Source organism: Miscanthus floridulus, chromosome 19 (assembly GCF_019320115.1).
Source record: "Miscanthus floridulus cultivar M001 chromosome 19, ASM1932011v1, whole genome shotgun sequence".
Lineage (NCBI taxonomy): Eukaryota > Viridiplantae > Streptophyta > Magnoliopsida > Poales > Poaceae > Miscanthus > Miscanthus floridulus.
In genome coordinates this window covers 198,072-224,244 of record NC_089598.1, presented here as the reverse complement: position 1 = coordinate 224,244, position 26,173 = coordinate 198,072, and the positions used below count along the sequence as shown (strand labels likewise).

Below are 26,173 nucleotides of genomic sequence, written 5' to 3'. Positions count from 1 at the left end.
GAGTCGCTGACCGGTGGGACCCGGTGGTCAGGGGACCCCACATGTCATTGACTCAAAGCAGAGCAGCGGCGCTGTTGGGCACTGCACGGCTGCGGCTCATCGCCGGCGAGCTTCGCCGGCGATGACATCTACGCTACGTGCTCTACGTGACCTAGCGAACCTACTAAGCCACTTGGCCGGACCTATTGCCGACCCTAGAGCTGACGGCGGCGACCATGGCGGAGCGGTGGGGCTGGACCACGGCGGTACACCGGTGTGGGCTACGGTGGTTCAAATTAACGCGTGGACAAGCATCAGTGGATGCTGGGGGACCTAGCGCGCTAGCTAACAGAGCGGGAGGAGGACTGTGGCGGCGTGGCCACGACGAACGGGGCTCACGGTGGAACTCCGGCAAGCTTACACGCGCTGCGGTGGCTTACTGGGCTCTGTCAGTGGGCACGGGGAGAAACAATGGGGTGCTGGGGAGACGGTGGAGCTATCGCGGTGGTGCGGGAGTGGCTAGGCGCGAGCTGTGCGCGGCTATGGCGACGGCAGAGCTGCGGGCGCTCGGCGGCTACTGCTGGCGCTGCGAGACGGCGAAGGAGACCGAGGCGAAGCAAATGGGTGCTCGGCTAAGTGCGGGTGAGCGCTGGCGTGATGAAGGCGCGCTCGGGCGCGGCGTGGCCTGGCTAGGCAGAGCAGAGGCGACGCGCGGCCGTTTCTCCTCCACACGGCGGCCATGGCCTGACGGCGGTCGGCCACTGAATCAGCCGATTTAGTTCGTCAGTCACGATACACCGTGCCTGACGACAAGTTTTGACACTCCTCTAACTGCTAATACGTAGCTCCTAAGCGAAAACGATCTACATGATTTTTGTAGCCCGAAGTACCAGCTACAACTTTGGTTCAAGTACCTCATTCTAATTTGCAACAGAGACGGAGTAATATCGTGCTCAACATTGGCTGTCAGTCGGTCAGTCAATCAACCACTTAGAAATTTTTGTTAAGTCATGAAATGCTGATTTTCCTGATTTTTGTGGGACCTATTCAAGCATGTTAGAAGCTAAATCAGTCCATGACCCAAAAATAAAAGTTGTTCCTTATGTCAAACACTCCAACTTTGCTTTAGTGAACTCCTCCATGCAAGGTCTCTAACACCTAGTTCAACTTTAGTCAAACATGTCACTTTGAAATCATGATACATACTCAAACCATGGCTAAATGACCAAACTAGCCCTAGCACTAAATACCAAAGTTGTTCCTAATGATATCCTAAGCATGTTTGAGCAATTTGCAAGGCCATTCAAGCATTTCATGTAGTAGTCACTCATAGAGCTATTGAAAGTAATCACATGAAATATGCCTTAAAGACTTGACCATGAAAAAAATGACATTCATGATCCATGTTCTATTTGTGAACCTAAGCATTGCCAAATATTTTTGGTGACTCAAATCTACCAAGTACATGTTTACATTCATGATCAGTTGCATAAGTACAAAGAAACATGCAATAACAAGCAACGTTGCATATGTTTCGATTCAATGTTTCAATTGTAAATGCTTGTTTATGAATGATTGATGATCATGCTCATGTTACGCAAGTCAAGTTATGCAAGGCTAACACCCGAGGTGTTACATATGTTGCTCACACGCATGTACCTATAGACTAATTACCTGTGTATCTCACATAAACACAATTAGTCCACCTAGGTTGTCACTCAATTACCAAAACCAAACAAGGACCTTTCATTAATTCAATTACGACCAACTACATATCACATAGTCTCCCCATTGCAATTAGTACGTGGGAATATGCCAAATATTTCCCATCTATGAAAATTTGGTTGCACTGTATACGTACCGATCTCACTGCCTAAGCGTACCTCTATGGGCCCACATAAGAAACTTGGTATCTATGTGGGATATCAATCTCCATCAATTATCAAATACCTTGAGCCTCTTATAGGGGACTTATTCACGGCCCGATACGTCGACTGCATATTTAATGAGGACCATTTCCCGGCATTAGGGGGAGACTTCGAGTATCAAAACGAATGCCAGGAAATCATCTGGAATGCCCAAGGCATTCCTCCCTTAGATCCACGTACTCTAGAGACTGAACAACAAGTTTAGAAAATCATAAACTTGCAACATATTGCAAATAACCTGCCAGAAGCATTTACTGATTATAAGGGCGTCACTAAATCCTCTTATCCTACTCGCAATGCACCCGAAAGAGTGGAGGTACCAATAAAAACCATTCAACTTTCACTTCCAAAGAAGAGGGGGAGAAGTACGGCCGCTCCTAAGGATAATGCTCCAAGTAAGCGTCCGAGGATATCGAGGGCTAAATCCTCCAAATCAGTAAATCCAAGCCAACCTCAAGTTGGTAGACACCCAATAGTGGATAAAAATCCAACATTAGGACCAAATCCACAACCCGGATCGATGGTACATCCAAATTCTGATCCTGGGATATCGGAACACCCTGACTCCATAGTTTTGGGAAATGTTGAGTCAAATAATGGGGTGAAAGAAATTTCCATCAATTGCATAGATTCTGGAGAATCATACAATCATAAGACTACTGTTGTCGACATGGACTTCTCCGCAGTAATTGTAGAAATCTTTCTCAATGATCCAGATCCTAAGACCATGGCAGAGTGCAAAAAGCACTCGGACTGGGCTCAATGGAAAGAAGCAATTCAAGCTGAGATAGCCTTGCTCACTAGAAGAGGGGTATTCACATCTACAATACCTACACCTTCCAAAGTCTTTCCTGTAGGCTTTAAATGGGTTTTCGTCCAGAAATGGAATGAGAACAATGAGGTGGTGAGATATAAAGCGAGACTAGTAGCACAAGGGTTCATGCAGAGACCTGGCATTGATTACAATGAAACCTATTCTTCAGTAATGAGTGGAATTACTTTCTGATACTTAATATCATTGGCAGTTCAAAATTATCTATCTATGCAGTTGATGGATGTGGTGACAGCATATCTATATGGGTCACTTGATTCAGACATATACATGAAGGTTCTCGATGGAATCCAAATTCCGAATCCAAACACAAATCGTAACATGTATTGTCTAAAACTACAAAAGTCATTATATGGCTTGAAGCAGTCGGGACAAATGTGGTACAACCGACTGAGTGAATTCCTTCTAAAGAAAGGATACACTAACAATGATGCTTGCCCATGTGTTTTCATTAAGAAATCTCGAACGGGATTTTGTATTATATTCGTGTATGTTGATGATTTAAATATCATTGGCAGCCCAAAGGATATAGAAGAAGCACGCAAACATCTAAAGACGGAATTTGAGATGAAGGATTTGGGTAAGACCAAGTATTGCCTAGGCTTACAACTTGAGCACCGTTCTTTAGGGATTTTAGTGCATCAATCAGCCTATGGGCTTGTTCGGCTGGCTTTAAGCCGGCCGGCTGGCTTGTTCTGCCACTCACGAAAGCACTGTTCACGTCCTGCCAGAACAGTATTTTTCTCTCACAACAATCAGCCGGAACAGTATTTTTCAGTCCTGCCGAACAGGCCCTATATCAAGAAAATATTGGAGAAATTCAATATGGATAAATCATACCCTAATAAAACTTTGATGGTTGTTTGTTCCTTAGAAATAGGGAAAGATCCATTTAGACCACGGGATATTGGGGAAAAGATGTTGGGACCAGAAATCCCATATCTCAGTGTCATTGGCACACTTATGTATCTTGCAAATTGCACCAGGCCTAATATTGCATTTACAGTGAACTTACTAGCTAGGCATAGTGCGGACCTAACTCGTCGTCATTGGACGGGAGCGAAGTGTATCCTCAGATACCTTAATGGCACAAAGGATCTTGGTTTATTCTTCAAGAAAAATCATGATCCCAGTATGATTGGTTATACTGATGCTGGTTACTTATCTGATCCTCATAACGGAAAATCCCAAACAAGATTTGTATTCCTACATGGAGGTACAACTATTTCATGGAAGTCTTCTAAGCAGACTCTGACAGCGACCTCTACTAATCATTCTGAAATTATTGCTCTATATGAGGCATCACGAGAATGTGTATGGCTTCGCAGAATGATTAACCACATATAATAGTCATGTGGTATTGGTTCAATTGAATCACCTACAATTATCTATGAAGATAATTCCGCTTGTGTTACACAGATACAAACAGGTTACATAAAGAGCAATATCACTAAGCATATTGTTCCTAAACTGTTTTATCCCCATGAATTAGAAGAAAGCGGGGAAATAAACATCTTGCAAATCAAGTCATGTGATAATCTCGCTGACCTATTTACTAAGTCCTTACCAACTTCTGTGTTTCAAAAATTGGTACATGGAATTGGTATGCGGCGACTTCGAGATTTGCTAGAATCAGGGGGAGATAGCTCCTAAATGTTAACCTGTACCAGCATCATATTATACTCTTTTCTTTCACAAGTTTTACTCATAAGGTTTCTTGTTAAAGTTTTTAATGAGGTAATATTAACATAAGCATGTGTCATATTTTCTATTTCTCCACCGGGGTTTTTGTGGGAAATATCAAAGACACATATTGCCCTCACAACTCATCCATGGTTTTTCCCTGAAAGGTTTTTCATGTGAGTTATCCAAGAGGCAATACCAATAATATGTCGTCATATTTTCTCCTAATTTTTCCATTGGGTTTTTACAGGAGTTTTAGCGACATATCACTTTATATTGCTCCTCATATTTTTCCTGAAATGATTTTTGGGGGAGTAATCTATATGTCGTATCTCCAATACTTTTCCCCACTGGGGGTTTTTAATGGGATACCAATGATATAGTGATTTATTTAAATCACACTCATATATGCTATTTTCTCCTTATTTTCCTATAAGGTTTAAATGAGTTTTTATAGCATATCTATACATACATATTCCTCAGAAATTTTCCACAGGTTTTTTCGAGGAATCTAAGAATACAGCTGTATTGATCTCAAAGAAGATTCAATCAAAGGGGAGTGTTACGAAACGGTGTCTGTTCCTAACAGACACCTCTTTATACTCAGTGATCTCATCAACAAAGGAAGAGAATTAGCAGTTAGTTAGTATAAGCAGTTAGCACTATAAAGGGGCATGTCCCTTCGGTAGTAGACTGTTCCAGTAAATAGTTACCTTTTCCCGAACAGTCACGTCCGTACGGTGTCCGTACAACGTGACCCTTCACTAGCATATAATCCAAAGAGATCAATGAAACAGACAGTTGTTCTCAAAATATCTGTTCATTTACATTCACATTCAATAGATCCATGAGCACATGCAGATACAATTTCCTCAAGCCTAGTGATGAACTCAAGACAGCGGTGAGGGGCGGGTTCTGCTGGCCAGATCGGATTTGGCCACGGAGGTGTAATTTGACGAATTGGTGGGCGGTCTAGGCTCCTGAATCTAGATAACTTGGTTGGCATTGAAGGTGGGGGCAGAGTGGAGTTGCCTTATCAAGTTGGCAGTGAAGACTAGACCACCAAAGGCAATGGTTTTGTCCAAAGCTAGGTCATCGACGCCGTTGCTGAAGAAACCCATGTGATATATTCAAAGCCTTTTTTGGGCTAGGACTAGGACTCTAGAAGTAGAGTGCCTCAAATTAAGCATGTTGGGTGTGGTATGGACTCATATGTATCATAACCTACTTCCATCATCTAAAAAAATTCATTATTTACTTCCACCATCTCGAAGTACTATATGGGATTTATGTTTGTCTTAAATAAATAATTCTAATTTTAACTAAGTTTGTAAATAAGAGTATTAATATATTTAATGACAGTGGTCGTGGAGGCCGTGGCAGGCAACGCGTGGGCTACACAATGGTGGCGAGTCTAGGGCGTGTAGGCCACTCATGGATGGCTTGGTCATGGAGAGGCGGCTGCAACATACGGATGTGGTGATTGTTTGCTGCCGGCGATCAGTCCATTGGTACCCTAGGGACGGTGGTGGCCTGAGTGCCGGTGTAAAGATCTCAGCGAGGAGGCGGATCTCGTCGACAGCGTCAACTCTAGAGGTGGCGGCAGCGACAGAGGACTCCAACAGAGGCGTCGGCCATCCCAATGATGGCAGCTGCCCTATGGGTGGCAGAGGCCTAGAAAATCTAGCGAAGTGGAAGCGGATCGTGTCGGTTCGCGTCTGATCGGTTAGTTCTGACGGGGAGACAATGGATGAAGGTGGGCCACTTGAACTGGATGAAGATCGCAGCAGCGGAGGTTCGCAACGATGGCGCACTAGGCGCGGTGGCGATTTGACGACTTTGACTCACCGAATCTGGCCGTTTCAGAAGAGGATGTCAGGAAGCAGGGATGTGTCAAAGTCGTAGTTTTTTTTTTCTTTTATGGTTGTGCGTTCTCTTCGTTGAGGTGTGAGTCTAAGTGCTCTTGTATCATTTGTGCTGTGTATATCCTTTCGTGGATACAGAGATCGGACTAATAAAAATCCATTATCTAAAAAACATCAAAAGGTAAACAAGAAAAATACATTTTATAATATATATAAGGGGCTCTTGCATTTATATCCTTGTTTTGTATCGGAATTATGGTTTTACTCCTGTTTTTTTTTTTTACTTTATATAACTATGCTTGTTTGATGTCGTAATAATTATTATCTATACTATAAATTTGATCAAATTTAGAATAGTTTGAGATAGTACAACTCAAATCCTATTGTATTCCTCGCACTAGGTTTGTTGTACCTATGCCATTTGTTTTGAGGGTGTGGTTGTAGTCGGGATAGGATTGTTGTTGTGTCATTTGGCCACTTGCTGCAGATATTTTGGGGCCCAAGAAAAAGGAAAACCATTCGTTCGCGAGATGGTGGCGTTGGATGTTGGATTCTTCCAGCAGAGCACGACACGTCTTGCTAACTGTTGGAGTTGGAGTTGGACACTCCGGCGCTAAACTGCAATCGAGTTCCTAGTTTGACCTCCGCGCACGCAGACAGCAGCGGGCAGCCGGGGGCAGGTCCTCCCAAGCTGCAGCAGCCGTCGCCGCCCCTCCCATCCGCATCCGGCCGGGCCTTCTCTTCATCTTCTTCTTGGTAAGTAACTTTCTTTGCGTATCCAATCGCTCTTAGTTTACTTCTCTAATCACTGCTCTGTTTTGTTTTCGGTGTACTAGCATCTTGGAAACCATTCAGTTCAACCCACTTGAGTTCATACTTCATAAGCTGCCACACCAATGAGATCTGTGGAGGAGACAAGAGATCTCTGACAGTTGCCCCCTTTGAGTGCGCGTGGGGCGAGGAGCTTCGCTTCGGGGAGCCTGGCCGTGGCTGCATCGCCTTCAAGGCATCAGCCCAGAATGATGTCACCCTGGTCTTCCGCCACCAGCTTGGGAGCCAGCACTACCACTACAAGACGGACACCAGCCGCCACTACACCGTCATCTTGGGCAGCCATAGGAACAGACGGCTCAAGATCGAAGTAGATGGAAACACTGCTGTTGATGTTGCTGCCGTCGGCCTCTGCTGCTCCTCGTCTTTCCAGAGCTACTGGATCAGCATCTATGACGGATACATAAGCATCGGCCAAGGAAAGCATCCAAGCAACAATCTCCTCTTCCAATGGCTTGATCCTGAACCCAACCCACATGTTCAGTATGTCGGCCTATCCAGCTGGGACAAGCATGTAGGGTACAGAAACATAAGCCTTCTTCCATCAGCTCCCCCAAATAGCATATTTTGGACTCAAATTGAGTATGCCAATGTCCACTGGGTTGCTGACGCCGGAGACTATGCGAGGAAACGACTGTCGAGAGATGATTGTGATCAAAGGGTACTTGCAGACTTTCTAGAGAACTGGGATTTCTCTGATGCTGTATTTGTCGTTGGCACTGAAAGAAAGGTCGTCCCTGCACACAAACTTGTCTTGTGTGCCTCCGGGGATTTCCCTTTTGAAATAGGGGATGGAGCTACCATTGTGCTTCCATCAGCATCCTACCCTGTTCTCCACTCCCTTCTTGAGTATATCTATACAGGTTCGACACAGGTAAGCTGCTTTGATGTGTTTTGTCTGCTCTTTTCTTAAAATCTGGCAAAGTCTGGAAACTGAGTCCCCGTCTCTCATTTTGTTGTTTGTGTAGATTGATGAATGGCTACTAAGTTGTCTGCTGGAGTTGAGCTCACAGTTTAAAGTCGAACCACTGGTGAAGTGCTGTAAAGAAATCATTGACTGTTTAGAAGTGGATAAGAAACCTTCTGATTCTGGAAAAATCTTAAAAGTATCAAAAAGCGGACTCCAAGATCATAAATTTGACTCCTCTCCACTCAAAGCTCCACTGAATGTGCAGAAAGTTGGAGAGTTCCTTGCAAATGGTGAACATAGTGATATAAATATCTATGTTAATGGACATGGTCTTGTCGCTAAGGGTCACAAGCTTATCCTTAGCCTGTGGAGCGCGCCACTTGCCAAGGTACATACATTTTCCTTTATGAATCCAGTGTCATATTCTAATTTTGGCATAACTAGTTAATAGGCATCATGCACACTTTTTTATAAATAAAGTATGGGCACAAATGTTTGTGCAGATGTTCACAAACGGGATGAGGGAAAGCAGTGCCACGGATATCTTTTTCGGAGATGTTCCTCCTGAACCATTCTTTCTCCTCCTTCAGTTTATGTACTACGGGGAACTTAAGTTGGATAGTAGGGATACTACATCAGTGTTGGTTCAACTTCTTCTACTAGCAGATCAGTTCGCCATCACTGTTCTTCAGTTTGAATGCTGCAAACGAATAATGGAATGCCTTTCAGAGGTATTTTTTTTCTTTGATATAGAATGCTACACCAAGAAAAGTTATTTGGTACAACTTAGTAGAACTTTTTTTTGAAAGATATACAACTTAGTAGAGCTAAAGACTACTTATGAAAGTAATTCGTTTTCACCAGTTTGTAGAGCTGTGCTGTTCTTAAAAAGGCACCTGTGACACTTCATTCTGCATTCAGTGATGTCTGTACATTGGCAAAAGGGAAATGTTGTTTTTAGCTTTTTATGCAATATCTCATGTCTATATACTTCGGCTACAGTTCCTGGCCTTTCTTTCAATCCCTAAAAGCTACATCTTGCATATTCAAGACTTGCAGTGGCCTGTGGTAGTCGTGACCATACTTAGTGGGGCCCTTAGCCTCAGAAATAAAGTATATGAGATATTAATTTATTCCACGTGCGTTATATATGCAGGGTTCGCGTGTCCTACTGGAAGAAGCTCATCCAACAAGACTAGTTTCTAGTTTTTTTTCCCCAAATTTAAGGGATATGGCTTCTGAAAATTTGGTTGAACTTGTAGCTGGTTCAGTGTAGGCTGACCCCTGAAAGTTTATTGTAGGACACCGTATGTTCAGTCTTACAGGCAGTTTCATCAATCCCATCTTGTAAACCGCTTGAAGAAGTATGCAAGAGGAATTTTGCTACACATTTTGATTATTGCACAACTGCTTGCACGGACTTTGTGTTGTTAGATGAGGCAACATTTAAGGATATTCTTGAGGCAAGTAATATAACCTTTTTTTTTGTTATATCAGCTTACTGCAGTTAGGCTAGATATAAATTGTGTCCTTGAGAACATAGATTAGGGTGTCTATCAAGATTCAACATCACAAAATAATCAAGATGTTAGTGGTCTAATGTGAAATGGAAATTGTCATATCTTAAAGCTATAGATTGGCAAGTGTTGCCTCACATAAGATTGGCAATAATTAGAAAAAAAGCTTGTGATTTATTGTTGTATCAATTTTCCAGTCCCGTTGCATTTTTCCTAACAAAATAGATGTCTCTTTCTTAATTTTTGGCATCCCTTGATAACTTTTCCAGTTGCAAGGATTGCCAATTAACTATGCAGCAGCTTCCCAACAATTTCAAGAATATATCTCCTCTATAATTTTATATATCTTCATGTGTACTCTGCTGATGAATGTACACATTCATGATTTATAAGGGAAATGACATTTTATGAGTCCAGTTCTTTTGGTTCTGATATGGTTAAGACTTTCTGGTTTTTATATTATCATTTTAGTTTTTTTACATAAACAAATGAATCTGCATGGAAGTGCAGCATGGTGATATGACAGTAACGTCGGAAGAGAGGGTTCTGGATGTCATTTTAACATGGTGCATGGGAGCTTGTGAAACTTTTCACTGGACTTCAGTAGATGAGCTCTTGAGAACTTCAACACCAGAGCAGCTCTTTGGAGAGAGGCTTTCCGCCATCAATACTTTGCTACCATTATTGAGATTCCCTTTTATGCAGCTGTCTACACTAAAGAGGGTACACACTGTTTTTCTTGTTATACAATTCTACTGTGAAGCAACTTGTGCCGAATTAAATTTGTTTGGGTTACAATATTGCTTGTTATTTCACTGCAGATGGAGAGAAGTAATCTAGCAAACCACATACAAGCATTCAGAAAGTTGGTTAGTGCTTTCTTGCTCCAGAGTATAATCTTTTCAATCGTTACATGTTTCGGCACTGGAAGTGTACAATCTGGTTACTTGTTGGGCCACAGGTTGAAGAGGCCATTGAATTCTCTCATGCTGGACAATTGATGCCTACATCATACGAATGGTATGTGTTGATGCTTGGATCAAACTGGAGCAATGATTGATGATATGTCTGACTGCTATTTGACGTTAATCCTAAATCTTTCAGTGAGAGATTTCAGCATAGGCGCTCGAGCTATAAGGAGCTGCAGTATATCTCTGATGGTGATAACAACGGTGTTATCTACTATGCTGGAACATCATTTGGAAAACATCAGTGGATGAATCCTGTGTTAACCAAGGTAAAAGGGAAGCTCGCTTGTGTTTAAAGCTATTCAGTGTAGTAACTAATAAGCCTGGTTTATTCATTCATTTTTAGATGATGGAATAGAATATTCCAACATACACATCAGCGATGTTTATGGCCGTACATTATTAAAGAAAAATCTCATGACATGTTAGTTTAACACAGCAAGCGCCAAGCGGCAAAGCACGAAGCACACTTCACCATAATAGAAAGGAAACAAATATGGTTTAGGAGACGCAACTCCTATCATTAGGGCATCCTCGAATGAGTAGAGACAATAGAAGCATAAGAACAATATAGGGGTGAAGGATAGAAGGAAAAAGGGTAAAGCAAAAATAGTAGATTGATTTTGACCAATTGGGTGATGCCTCAACCGGCGGTGTCCCCTTATATTTATAGGGTGAAGAGGTCTTGCCCCACATAGAGTAGAGTCGTAATCCATAAAATCCGCCCTTAAATTGACTTAAAACTCTATTTGAACTTGGACCGGATGTTGCAGTTCTGACCCAGATCTTCTGGCTTATGTTGGAATCTCGGCCTTAGGTCGGACACTAGCTTTCAGGATGTTCTATTCCAGATCCTAGCTTTAAGTTGGAAGTTTTGAGTGATAGGAACTGGACTTTGGTTCTATTCCAGAACCAAGACAACTGTCATGGTACACTGCCAATTCTGACATTCCCATTCTTAATCTGAAAGTTCCAGTACCTATCAGGATTAATCATCAATACCTAGCCACATGACAATCAAAGAAAGGAGGTTGAATTGTTTCTTTATTATTATTTTTTAAAACAACAACAACATTTTTTACTTTCTGCCATCTTCTTTTGACTAGATTGTCTTTAGTTAGCATCACATTTTTATGCAAAAAAAAAAAAAAAACACAAAAGTAATCTTAATCTTCTGCAATTAGAATATCACTGTGGTGGCAAGCAGTCCAAATTCAAGGCACACGGATCCAAAGGCTTTGGTTTCAAAGAATTACCAGGTATGATATAACATTGGGAATTATGACTTGCAAACGGAAGACATTTCTGGTGGTTGAACAAAATTACATTTGACATGATTTGACGATTGTAGGGGACATGTTTTGCTGGGCCTTGTATTGAAAATGGCAAGAAGCTTTCTTGGTGGATGGTAGACATCGGACAGGACCACCAGGTTGTTTCATATGTTTCTGGCATCTGTTGGTTCCTCAGCTCGCTTGCCAATACAGTACATAATGGGATGACGAATTTGTTGTTGTTGTTCAAATTAACTTACAGCTGATGTGCAACTACTACACGGTGAGGCAGGATGGCTCCACAACATTCATGAGGTCTTGGGCTCTTCAGGTACTAACTAATGCTTGCATCCTTGATTCTTTGTTCTTGCTGAATGTTGAATGGAGCGAGGCTGAACCTATGAAGCTGATGAAACTGCCAGGGATCCATGGACGGCCGGAACTGGACAAGCCTCCGTGTCCACGACGACGACCCTACCATTTGCCATCCAGGTCAGTTCGCCTCTTGGCCCATCGTTGGCCCGGCGGCCCTTCTGCCCTTCCGATTCTTCAGGGTCGCCCTGACAGGCCCGGCCGCCGGATGTACGTGGAACCTCAGCATTTGCTTCCTCGAGCTCTACGGCTACTTCCGTTAGATGTCCTGTCCACAAGCCTAAGTTCATATATATTGCGCTTTCTTTTCCCAAAGAGTAAAGGAACAGCTTTGTTAGTAATCACAGAAATAGAGCAGTTCTAAGATGGTCGAAGTTGTTAGAAATTTAGGCATTTTCATTATCAGTTTAATCCAGAAATATAATATCATCAGGTTTGTGACATCATATATGTACATGTGTATATTTCTTATAAACAGTACATCATGCTTAGATGACGTACTCATTGATAAAGTAAGAATACAAAATATAGTAATCACAAAGATTAGACTGTATCCAGCGGAGATTAGACTGTACCCAGCGGAGGGTCCCATGCCGAGGGCATCGGAGGCTCCATTCGCACTAGTCGACATAGTGCGTTGCTCGAAGTCACGGACCACAGTCGATGCAGGAAGATGTTCGCAGTGCAGTCCCACGAACGAATCACCGAGAAGAAGACGCCTTGATATTCCAGGGAGAAGACAGATCCTAGAACGATCTCCAGTAGAAAGAAGATGGACGAGCAGTCACGGATCGCTCCCCAAAAACCTAATCGCCGCTCACCCCACTCCTCCGTGCGCGCAGAGGTACGGGACGGGGAAGTCAGAAGGCTGCTGATCAGTGGTTCTCTCGGGAGTGGTTGCGGAAGACAGGATATATGGCCAGCGGAGGGTAAGGAGACGAAGGCAGCGGAGAATCCTAGGAGACGGGAAGCGGAAGCGGAAGGGACGGTAACCTCCACCATCAAGGGAGTAACTCCCGTGATTATATGGATTAAGTGGCAAAAGACTGGCCATGCCCGCTCGCTCGCCGCCCACTAGCCACGCCACAACCACGGCCTCGGCTCGGCCCACACCCACGCCCACGGCCCGGCCCGGCCGGCGGCGGTGCGCGCGCGCATGCGCGTGTGGCACGCCTTTATCCTTTTCTCAGCTCCTCAATTTAGATGAATAATTTCCAACCATATAAGCTAAGTCAGCGTTCAGTCAAAATCCCGTATGGTATTAAGCCATTCAACACTTAATGTTACGTACCATAGAGTTTATTTGATTTATTAAATATTATATGGGACAAGCCCATATTATATCCAACAATCCCCACCAAACTCTAGGGTTTGTAACAAAGTAGTCTTAGAACCATATTTCTTTTATATATCAGTGTTTCGATGGAGACTGTTAAGTTGAACATCTATCTAGAACAATAGTTTCACTCAGTCACAACTGAACAATGTACTAAGCCTTGAATTGACAATTTTGTGTGAGGTGAATGTCACTAAAGTCCTTAGCTGATACTGGGCAGCAAAAGGCATCCCCTCTATTTGAAGCATATAAGTCATACTTCAGTGCCTTTCATGAGTATTTAGAGATCACCTAAATCTCATAGACTGTGACTAGCAATCTGACTCATATAGGTATATTCCTCAAAAGATGTTCTGTAGGACAACATCTTTGCTTTGACAAGCCACTTAAAGCACATTACGGCAAAAAATCAGCCTGCCTTACAGAAAGGAAAGATGTGCATCAAAAATGAGTCTTACTAAGGATCTTTCCTCATAATTTACTACTAGCTTGTTTCACCGTCCTACTTCACGGGATCTCCGATCACATCGAACAGGTTACCACTATAGTAAATTTCAAGTGGGTCTCAAACCCATCTCTCTCGATGCACTTTCTATCACGTTGTGTGATAGACCCTTAGCGAACTGATCTGTCAGATTATTAGACATGTGGACATAGTCCAACGCTATTACTCCGGAGTTTCTCAATTTTCTGACAGATTTTAGTCGTCACTTAACATGCCTTGTGGACTTCATGTTATCCTTAGAACTGTTAACCTTTGTAATCACAGTCTAGTTATCGCAGTTCATAGAAATAGCCGGTATGGGTTTTTCAACAACCGGTAAATTCATAAGGAGATCACGAAGCCACTCAGCCTCTGATCCAACAGTGTCTAATGCTGTGAGTTCTGCTTCCATTGTAGACTTCGTTAAGATAGTCTGCTTGCAAGACTTCTAGGAAACAGCGCCACCTCCAAGCGAAAACACATATCCACTTGTGGCATAAAGCTCATCAGCATCAGAAATCCAGTTGGCATCACAGTAGCCTTCTAGCACTTTTGGATGTCCGGTATAACAAATACCATAGCTCATAGTACTTTTTAGATAGCGCATCACTCTCTCAAGAGCACGCCAGTGATCATCTCCTGGGTTTGACACAAACCGGCTCAGCTTGCACACAGCAAATGAGATATCAGGCCTTGTTGCACTAGCAAGATACATGAGCGAACCAATGATCTAGGAATATCTCAACTGATTCCTTGCTATTCTTCGATTTTTCCTTAATAGCACACTAGGGTCATAAGGTGTAGGAGCAGATGTACAGTCACTAAACCCAAAGCGACTCAGTACCTTTTCCACGTAGTGGGTTTGTAACAGAGTTACCCCACCATCACCTTCTCTTTGAAGCTTGATATTAAGAATAACATCAGCCTCTCCCAAATCTTTCATCTCAAAAATTTTAGATAAAAATTCCTTCACATCCTCAATCACTTTGAGGCTAGATCCAAAGATCAGTATGTCATCAACATATAAGCACAAAATGATTCCTTCACCCCCACCATACCGATAGTACACACATTTGTCAGCTTCATTCACAACAAAGCCAGCAGATGTTAAAGTTCTGTCGAACTTCTCATGCCATTGCTTAGGGGCTTGTTTTAGGCCATATAATGACTTTAATAATTTACACACCTTGCCTTCTTGACCTTTTACTACAAACCCATTAGGCTGATCCATATAGATCTCCTCCTCCAACTCTCAATTTAGGAAAGCTGTCTTAACGTCCATTTGATGAACGATGAGACCATAAGAGGCTGCTAGGGAAAGCAAAACTCGAATTGTGGTCAATCGGGCAACCGATGAATAAGTATCAAAGAAATCCTCATCTTCCTTTTGGGTATAACCCTTGGCCACAAGCCTTGCCTTGTACCTCTTAATAGTACCATCAGGCCTAAGCTTTTTCTTGAACACCCATTTGCACCCTATAGGTTTGCACCCATAGAAACGATCAATAATTTCCCAAGTTCCATTAGACATAACAGAATCCATCTCACTCCGTACTGCTTCCTTCTATAAGTCAGCATCATGAGAGGAATATGCCTCTTCAATGGTCGTTGGTGTGTCATCCACAAGGTACACAATATAGTCATTACCAAAAGACTTTGCAGTCCTCTGTCTCTTACTTTTCCTGGTGACTATAGTGTCATCCTCCTCAGGATTTTACACATAGGGTTCCTCAGATTGTTCTATCGGAATAAAGTTTTCATGTTCATGGGGAATTATAAATTCATGACCAATTGTGCTAGGTGCATTTTTCATGGGAAACTCATTCTAAAAAATGTAGCGTCTCTAGATTCCATGATTGTATCAACAGCCATCTCAGGAACAGTAGAGTTTATAATTAAAAATCTATAACCCACGCTGTGAATAGCATAACCAAGAAAGACACCATCAACAATCTTTGGTCTAAGTTTTTGCTTTTTGTTTATTGGCACATTCACCTTTGCCAAACAACCCCAAGTTCGCAGGTAAGAGAGATTTAATCTCTTCTTCTCCCATTCTTCGAATGGTGTAATTTCTTTGTTCTTTGTGGGCACTCTATTCAGGACATGACATGCTGTCAAGATAGCCTCACCCCACCATTCCTTAGATAGTCCCGCAGTCTCCAACATGGCATTAACCAAATCAGTTAGAGTGCGGTTCTTTCACTCTGCAATCCTATTGGACTGTGGTGAGTATGGTGGCGTCCTCTCATGAATAATTCCATGCATCGCGCAAAACTCAGAAAATTCATTTGAGAAATATTCTCCCCCACGATCGGACCGCAAACGCTTGATTTTCTTCTCAAGTTGATTTTCTACCTCAGCTTTATAGACCTTAAAATAATGCAACGCTTCATCTTTTGTTTTTAATAAATACACATAGCAAAATCTAGTGCAATCATCTATAAATGTCATGAAGTATCGTCTACCGCCTTTAGTCAATTCGCCATTCATTTCGCATAAATCAGAATGAACGAGTTCTAACGATGCCAAGTTCCTCGCCTCAGCAGCCTTGTGAGGCTTGCGCGGTTGCTTTGATTGTACACACACCTGGCACTTAGAATCTTTGACCAAGTTAAATTTTGGGATTAAATTCAGATTTGCAAGCCGCGTGAGACAGCCAAAATTAATGTGACAAAGTCGTGAATGTCATATATTCGACTCATCCGAAATAATAACATTGTTCACTACTTTATTACACACATCATCAAGCAAAGACAAGTGGAACAAGCCTCCACAATCATACCCTTTTCCGACAAATGTTCCATGTCTCGACACAACACATTTATTGGACTCAAGCACAATTTTAAAACCATCGCGACACATCTGAGAAGCGCTAACAAGATTCTTCTTGATGGAGGGGACATGCTGCACGTTCTTTAATAGCACCATCTTTCTCGAAATAAACTTCAGAATGACCGTACCAGCACCAAGAACACGCGCATGCGAACCATTTCCCATCAGCAAGGCTCCACTCCTGCCGGCCTAATAGGAAATAAACAAAGAAACATCAGCACACACATGAATATTAGCACCACTGTCCATCCACCACTTAGGTGAAAGACAAACGGAAAAAACAAAGGGTAAAGAATTACCATATCCAGATGTTTCTCCTCCAGTCTCGCTAATGACCACGTTTGCTGATTTCTTTTCTTGCTTATATTTGCGGTCTGGGCATGCACTTGCCCAATGCTCATCACTCTCACAAACAAAGCATCCTCCACCTTTCTTGTTGTTTTTCTTCTTAAACTGTCTGCTTAGGCTTTGCATTGTTTTTCTCTTGCATGTTCTTCTTCTTTTTATTACGAGATGCAAATGAGTTTTTCTTCTGCACCATATTGGCAGCGGAAGACTCAACTTCTTTTCCACGGTTGTCTTTTGCTCTTGCCCTCTCCTCAACATCAAGAGATCCAATAAGCTCAGCCACACTAAACTCTTGTCTCTTGTGTTTTAGAGAAGTAGCAAAATCCCTCCAAGAAGGTGGCAACTTAGCGATTATACCGCTGGCCACAAACTTGTCAGGCAACAGACATGGAAAATGTTCTAGTTCCTTCGCTAGCGCCTGTATCTTATGAGCTTGTTCGACCACAGAACGGTTTTCAACCATTTTGTAGTCATACAACTGCTCCATAAGGTACAACTCACTACCAGCATCAGAAACCCCAAACTTTGCCTCAAGAGCATCCCATAACTCTTTGCCTGATGTGTAAGATATGTAGTTTTTCTCATATTTGGGATAAAGTGCACTAATCACGGCGCCTCGAAACAGGTTGTCGGCAGCCAAGAACTTTCGCTCCTCCTCAGGAGTGAACTGTTCAGGCTTCCCCTGTGCGGTGTGATAGCAATTCATCGCAGTCAACCACAATACCATCTTTGCACGCCATATCATAAAATTCTTGCCATCAAAATTATTCGGCTTCAGAGCAGCAGCAAATCCACTGATAGAAAATTGCCTATTATTAGGTTTTTGGATTGTTAGAAATTTAGGCATTTTCATTATCAGTTTAATCCAGAAATATAACATCAGCAAGTTTGTGACATCATATATGTGCATGTGTATATTTCTTATAAACAGTACAACATGCATAGATGACATACTCATTGATAAAGTAAGAATACAAAATACAGTAATCACAAAGATTAGACTGTACCCAGTGGAGGGTCCCATGCCGAGGGCATCGGAGGCTCCATTCGCACTAGTCGACATAGTGCGTTGCTTGAAGTCGCGGACCACAGTCGATGCAGGAAGATGTTCGCAGTGCAGTCCCACGAACGGATCACCGGGAAGAAGACACCTTGATGTTCCAGGGAGAAGACAGATCCTAGAACGATCTCCAGGAAGAAGATGGATGAGCAGTCGCGGATCGTTCCCCAAAAACCTAATCGCCACTCACCCCGTGCAGGATTCTCAGGCGGACGTGGGTTCCGGAGGCACCTGCTCTCCCGCTCCTCCGTGCGCGCAGAGGTACGAGACGGGAAAGTCAAGGCTGCTGATAAGTGGTTTTATCGGGAGTGGTTGCGGAAGACAGGATATATGGCCAGCGGAGGATAAGGAGACGAAGGCAGCGGAGAATCCCAGGAAACGGTAACCTCCACCATTAAGGGAGTAACTCCCGTGATTATATGGATTAAGTGGCAAAAGACTGGCCACGCCCACCCGCTCGCCGCCCGCCTGCCGGCCGGCCTCGGCCCGGCGCGCGCACGCGTGTGGCACGCCTTTATCCTTTTCTCAGCTTCTCAATTTAGATGAATATTTTCCAACCATATAAGCTAAGTCGGCGTTCAGTCAAAATCCCGTATGGTATTAAGCCATTCAACACTTAATGTTACGTACCATATAGTTTATTTGATTTATTAAATATTATATGGGCCAAGCCCATATTATATCCAACAGAAGTTTTGTTGATTTTCTTTTTCTTTCTTTTAAAAAATAAATAAATATAGATACCAGAGTTTTTATTGCATACACAAGTAATCTTTTCATGGGTTGAAAGCATCCCGGAATAGGTTCTGCGAGGGCACAATTGCAGGGCATTGTACATCATGAAATGAAAGAAACAAGTATTCACAGCTGAAAAACCGGAGTGAAGAAATTTGTTAGAACTACAGGCCTAAGACTCCGATGGTCTCTCTTTTTTGCAAGGTGGACTCTGCAATGCCTAATAAGTCGCCTGGTTTATGTTGAGAGGGACTTTGTCTCCATGGAAGCTAAGCTAGTGTTTATTTTGTTTTCTTCCACTCTGGTTGGGTCGTCGTCGTCTAGGTCTGAGGTTGCCAGAACGGCAGAACGGCCGGCGGCAGGTCCGTCCTCGCCGATGACAGTTTAGTGGGTTGAGCCACGGGGTGTCGCCGATGACATCAGGTGGTGGCAGGAGTCTGACGCAGAGGCAACACAACTCTACTCTAGGGAACAAGGCTTGCCAATCAAGCGAGTCTCTCGATGGCTGGAAAAACGGGACGTGTATAGCAGCTGTCTGCATCGAAATAACAGTCTGTATTTATTCACACTTACTCCTATTTTTGCCTCTGTCTGATTCCTCCCTATAAATGGTATTCCTTCTGTCCCCAGAAAAATTATCGCTATAAAATTCATACTGGTTAAACTTTCTAATAAAAAATATTAACAATATTTATATTTTTAAATAAGTTTATTATGAAAATATATTCAACAATTTATTTAATGTTACTAAGTACGCATCATAAATATTAATATTTTCTTATATATTTGGTCAAAGTTGAAAATATTTGATATCTCGTGAGAGTGACACTCTTTCTAGGGTGGAGGGAGTATATGCTTGTTGGACTAGTCTTTTATTAAGTAGCGTTGTATTGTCATTGCCATTCCTTGAGTTTCTATTATCGTCCATGCTTCCTTGATCTTTGGTCATATTTGTAGCCAAGTACTATGCAAGACTTATCTAGAATTAGCAAGTAATTATCCAACCATGCCATCAATGAAAACTAAGCTCTTTGAATATATCAAAGATTTAAGGATCTTGGGCCCTTGGCCATGTCCTATTATGGTTTTGATGATAAGGATGACAACTCCGTCACTAGGACTATCATGCATGTGTGCTAAGATATTTAACACAGGTTCACATAAGTCCTAGGAATGCAAGGAAAACGTTTGATTAAGGTTCAAGTTGAAACTTAGAAGAAACGATGAAGGTTAATTCCTCAACATAATGCACCAAATCACTTGATCAACCCTACCGGATCATAGATAATACAGAGCACGAGCAGCAGGCCTTAATAGCTAGTGGGGTGGCCTCCCTCTATAAATAGAGGGGTGGCCGGCCATGGGGAAACTCTTAGCACTTTTCGGTTGATGACATACACATAGAGAGCCTTGTTTATCCCTCTCCTCTCATGTGACTGCAAGTGAAGCATACTTTGGAGAGTGGTTGAGCGTCTCTAGTGCGGATCATTGAGAGATTGATTGAGTGGCACTAGGAGACTGATTTGCATGTGGTTGTGTTTGTTACTCTTGGAGGTTGCCACTTCCTAGATGGTTGGTGGGTGTGACTCCATTGAAACCCATGTGAACGTTGTGTGTGGCTTCGGTGGAGACTTGTTCTGGGCTCTTGTGCTCATCCCCGTCGAAGGAAGGGGAAGAGCAACTTTAGTAAAAGCGAGACTTGTTAGAGTCTCAAGTTGATTGACCGACTCGAGTCTAGTGCTCATGTTGGAGCTTACCTTACAGGGTAGTCCGAGCTTGCGGGCTTTGGAGCTAGCGAGAGGAGCGGCAATCCCTTAAACTTGCCTCAATGGGGAGTAGGTGGTTGGCAGGCCACCTAACCTAAGGAGAAAAATCATCATGTCAACCTTACCTCCCGTTGATTCGCATACTGCACTTGTACCTTTGCTTGAGCTATCTTATACTTGTGTAGTTGCTTGTGTAGCTCGAGCAGTTGAGTACCTTATCTCGAGTAGTGTTAACTAGTGTAGATTGTTGTTTACTTTTTGCTCACTATTAAGTGTGGCAGAACCGCCCGAAATAGCACACTTACGGAGGCGCTCGTCTTCCACCAGACACTAAGCACCCCGAAAGCAAGCTACCGCGGGCGGTATCCGTCAGGCACACCCCGAGGGAGAACCCGAAAGATCCATATTTTTTCCAAGGATCCAATAATGAGAATGAGTTACAATACAAGTCCATTTCATATATCAGAGATTCTTGAAAAGTACATTATTACATTACCAAATGTCAGAGTGCGGAATGTTAAACAACGGAATTTAAATAAACATCTAGCGATAGGAGCGAGGATTCCGTCTGAGCCCACCAGAAGGATCCTCCACACAAAGGTACTTCTCATGCATCACCTGCAATAGGGGTAAATAAACCCTGAGTACACAATGTACTCGCAAGACTTATCCGACTAGTGGGAATAATTTTCCGACTCCAAGGAATATGATAAGCTTTATGGTTTGCTGGTTTCTTTTGGCAGAAAGCAATACTAATAGTGAGTCCTTATTTATGTATTATTATCAGCCGTATTAAGTTATCATCTACCCAGTCTATATAAGCACATGTTCTACTTTCAAGCAAGAAGTGAGCAATCAGTTTCATTTCTTTTTCTTTCAACTTTCAGTTCTTACTACGGTGCTAAACCGCAGACAAGTCGTACCGGATTTCCCGGCGATTCGCGAATCAATGTGTCCAGCTAGGTGCCCCAAAAACACACGCCCCGCTTGTACCCTAGGCACAAGCAGGACTAACCCATCACTCTCCTCCAAGCCCCCACTCCTGAGTCTCGGACTCAGTGGGGTGCAAGGACCTCCACCATCTCCGCCTCCAATCAGTCGACCCGGAAAGAGCCGCATCCGCGACAAGAGAGCAACAAGTCTTCCCTGCGCCCATACCCAAATATGCGCTCGGGACAATAAATCCGTGACTTGCTTAGAGTCATATGCAACGACCGGTCCTTAATCGACACAAACGGGGAAAAAGTGTAACCGAACTATGCCCTATTAGCCGCAGGACACAACCCCTTACACCCACCAATACCCAAACCATATCCTTGCCCGGTCACCATTTTCCTTTACCATTTTATCATGAGTGATCATGTTTATCACCTACTTGCGAGTAACGGCAGGTTACTCACGCTACCGATATCCTGAGCATAGCAGCTACTCGCCCTGTACTAGTAGGATTCATGGGTAGATATATTTATGCATGTAGTTTCCATAAAATGCCTATAACTTAAATGCACATCACATATATATATTCAGTGATCATTAAAATATGGGTTATGCACCGGGGCTTGCCTTGGGCAGGCGACGGGTCTGTAAGGTCAGCACCAACAGGCTCCAGGGCTCCCTCCTGCACGAGGATCTCCTCCTCGTACTCCTCAATCACCTCGTTGTACTCCTGTTCGTCGACGGGCACGAATTCTACCAACTCGCGATCTACATGAAATGATGATGCAATGCTTAGGAATATAACAACAACAACTCTTAAAATAAAAGTACATCGATTTAATTACTAAGCTAGTGCTACCGACCACGGTGCTAAGCTATCTGATATAAGTTTGAAATATGACATTCATTATTATTATAGCAATTACAGGTGTTCTTACTCCTAATGCTCATTTACGCTATATACGATAAAGCAAGGGTAATAGCTACTCTATTTAGCATCCTACTCTAGGACTACAAAATTTACAGCAAGTACATAATAACCTAGCGAGGCTACCGTAAAATTTTTATATCTATAGCTATCACCAAATTTCCACAAATATTCCTACAAATATTAATCTACGTAATATTAGCTCTCTAGTTTTGAATTTACGAACCTACCATTTGCACAGCTAACTGTAATCTAACTGCACTAACAGGTAGATGGGAATTTTGCGAACCTAACAAACTTAGTTTCACTATTTTTGGACATCTACAGAATTTACTATAATTTATCAAAGTTCAGCTCATAACCAAATTAAATAAGCATTTCTACTCTACTGGAAATTGAAGAAACCAATTTCTAACTTGCGGCCCACTCGCGTGGCTCGGCCCACAACGGCGCGACGCGTGCGCCAGCGCAGCGCGGCCCACGGAGGGAAGGATCTGCGCGCGACGGCAAAAATGCAGAAACGCCCCTGGACTACTCTGTATTCCCTGCGAGCTCTAAGGCACTATTCCTCTAGTCTACGGTTTTATAGCTACGCCCTTGGAATCTCCTATCCTCACATCAGCGACACCCCTACGGGCACCCGCGCGCACTAGCGCAGCGGCGCTGGCACCGGTGACCTACACCGGCCACATCAGACCTTCCCCTCCCCAACAACTGAGCCGACCCTTACCTAGGAGCGAACGCGAAGTGCCGGGCGAAGAAAGCGCGAGCCGAGCTTAGTGGCGCGGTCTGACCACGGCGGCGAAGGTCCTGCAGTTATGGCGGTGCTGTTCCAGTGAACGTCAGCAAGGCCAGGGCAAAATAGGTAGCTAGTGAGCTCCAGTGACTCACCAAGGAACCCTTTGAGACGATGATTTGTTCGGAGATGACCCGAGCCGAGCTGGCCGCGTGCGCGCGAGGTGGTGCGGCGGCGCACGACGATGGCACGGCCGTGTAACACCCTCGGTGTTACGATGTACTGCTTTGTTAAAACATCGCATGAGCATCACATTTATGTGCATATGTGTATAACATGAATTATAAATCAATGCTCGGCATTTGAAACATTTATATGAAACAAGAAAACGAATGTTACGTTTCGTGTCAAATAACGTTGTTTAGTATTCTAATCGAATTTTTGTCGAAACAAAAATGTTATAAAACGTTTTGCGAACAGCGATAGAACATGTGCGGTCGAGGACAAGGATAGCTAGCTAGTACATCCTGTAGGTCGAAATGGGGATTCGACGAGAAATCGTTCGGAGTCACGTCGTTTCACGTAGGTTTACAAATGGGTCGACGAAGCCACTTTTGGCAGGCTTTGTAGAGCGATTGACTTTGGAAGAGGTGCGATGTCGTGACCCCGGGTGATAGCTCTAAGTACCTTCGTGCGCATCGAACAGCTGATTTGGCGTTTGGAGCATCGTGTACAAGTTTTCTAGCTGCTTTAAAAAGCGTGCACGACACCTGGGTTAGATCTGGGCGTGGTCACCACTTAGCTTGGCACGCTGCTGGCTTGCCAGCACGTGCTGCCATGCAGGCCGCGCCCCACTGCCACGCCGGCCGCGTCCCGCTACCGCGCCTGCGCGTGTACGCACTCGCCCGACCATTGTGCTACGGGCCATGACCGCCTGCCACCGCGCTGACCGCGGTCACCATCACTGCTGGCCTGGTGTCGCTGCTGGCTCACCCAGCGCGCTACTAGAGCACTGATTGTGTCCTTGCTGCCGCCCATGAACACACCGTGCACGGGCCCTGGCTGCTGTTGCCTTGGCTGCCTGCTGCCCCTCGTGGCGTGTGGGTCACCTCGCCGGCTCATGCACTACGTCCAGGACATCGACCGTGACTGCCGTGCCATGCCCTGCTCTGCTCTGCTCTGGCCGGAGGCGCACCGGGTCCCGCACTACGCGCCGCCAGCGGCCACGCATGGCACTGCTCCGTTGACTCCCCTTGGCTGCTCGCGCGAAGGACGACAGCCTGCTCCATCATCCCCTCCGCATCACATTGCACTGTGTCCACCTTGTCTGGCGCTGCCCGCTGCGACACCATGCCGAGCCTCGTCGGCTTGCAGCCGCGGCCGTGCAGACAGTCGCCTGGTGCACGTCCCGCTGTCCCCCATTGTGGTGCGTGATTGTTTGTTGCGTTGACATCCACAGCCAGACCAAGCCAAGCCACACCAGGACCCCCTTGCCTCCGCTGTCTCCATGGCCACCGGAACTATGCTTTCAAATTCACCGTGGTAGCAGTGCCTTGTTACAAATTGACTATGTCTTTGACTCCGCTAGGTAGCCTGCAGTCCTACCGACCCCACATTGCCGCCTGTAGCTCCGTCCTATGCTCCAATTTTGAAATGTCACGCCATTGGGTCCATAAGACTAGGGTGGTCTGCGCCATCGGCTAACCACACAACCAAGGCACCCTGTGGCGATTCAGTGCACCACCAGCCCAGCCTTACCCTCCTAAGCACCCTATGCACCTCGGTCGTAGTGTTGCTGTAGTCCAGCCATCACTAACGCGGCCGTGCCATCACCCGATGCCATCGCAGCGTCGGTGCGCATGCGGCCAACTCACCTCGGGCTTTCTCCGGCCAGACCGTCACCTCCAGGGTCTCCATGGGTAGTGCCTCGAGCTCTCTGGCTAATTGGTTTGCTTTGTTTTCGTTGTGGCTCACGGGAACGTACCCGCCATCGCAGGTCAGGGATCACCGCCGGGGAGGGAGCCTGGGACGGCGCCCCTATTCGCCGTGAAGTTTCCAGTCGCTGCACTTTGTCCCCAAGGTAATCATCAGCCTCTTAGTTAGGTAGTGGAGGGTCGGGTGACGCCGGCGTGGCCGCCTGGTGCCCATGCCGTCGCGCCAGTGCGCACATGGGTGCCGGGGGATGTCGCCGCGGTAAAGAAGGAGGGGGAGGGCGTATCTGTAAAAGCATAGACTAGTGAAATAGTGCCTTAGAGTTCACTGTAAATGCCAAGTAGATCAGGGGCGTTTTCGTGTAATTGCCGTCGCGCGCGGGTTTTCCCCTGTCGCGGGCCGTTGGCCGGCTAGGCCGCGCCCACGTGTGGGCCGCTGAAAGCTCTAGTTTGGTTTTGGTGAATTGATGAAACCCTAAGTGCTAACCTAGTTTATCAAGTGATCATGAGATAGGTAGCACACTTCAAGTAGAGAAGCTAATGAAGATCATAGCATGACAATGGTGATGGCATGGCGATGATCAAGGGCTTAAACTTGAAAAGAAGAAAGAGAAAAACAAAAAGCTCAAGGGAAAGGTATAACTTGTAGGAGCTATTTTGTTTTGGTGATCAAGACACTTAGAGAGTGTGGTCACATTTAGGTTTGATAGCCGTACTATTAAGAGGAGTGAAACTTGTATCAAAATGCGGTTATCAAAGTGCCACTAGATGCTCTAACTCATTGCATATGCATTTAGGATCTAGTGGAGTGCTAATACCCTTGATAATATTTGTGAAAATATGCTAACTCATGTGCACAAGGTGATACACTTTGTGGTTGGCACATTGGAGCAAGGGTGGAGAAGTTAGAAGTGAAAACAGA

At 44.3% G+C, this 26,173-nt stretch overlaps 1 protein-coding gene across 1 annotated transcript; it reads left to right on the top strand.

The window, feature by feature from the left end:
- The first annotated feature begins 7,183 nt into the window (after positions 1–7,183).
- On the top strand, positions 7,184–12,606 carry LOC136527168 (BTB/POZ domain-containing protein At2g30600). The gene is given in 13 exon segments (XM_066519784.1): positions 7,184–7,199; positions 7,202–7,992; positions 8,087–8,416; positions 8,532–8,759; positions 9,330–9,491; positions 10,056–10,268; positions 10,367–10,414; positions 10,507–10,565; positions 10,650–10,782; positions 11,698–11,772; positions 11,865–11,945; positions 12,050–12,118; positions 12,210–12,606. Coding segments are annotated over 13 exon segments (2,418 nt in total). The 3' UTR covers positions 12,423–12,606.
- The last annotated feature ends 13,567 nt before the right edge of the window (positions 12,607–26,173 follow it).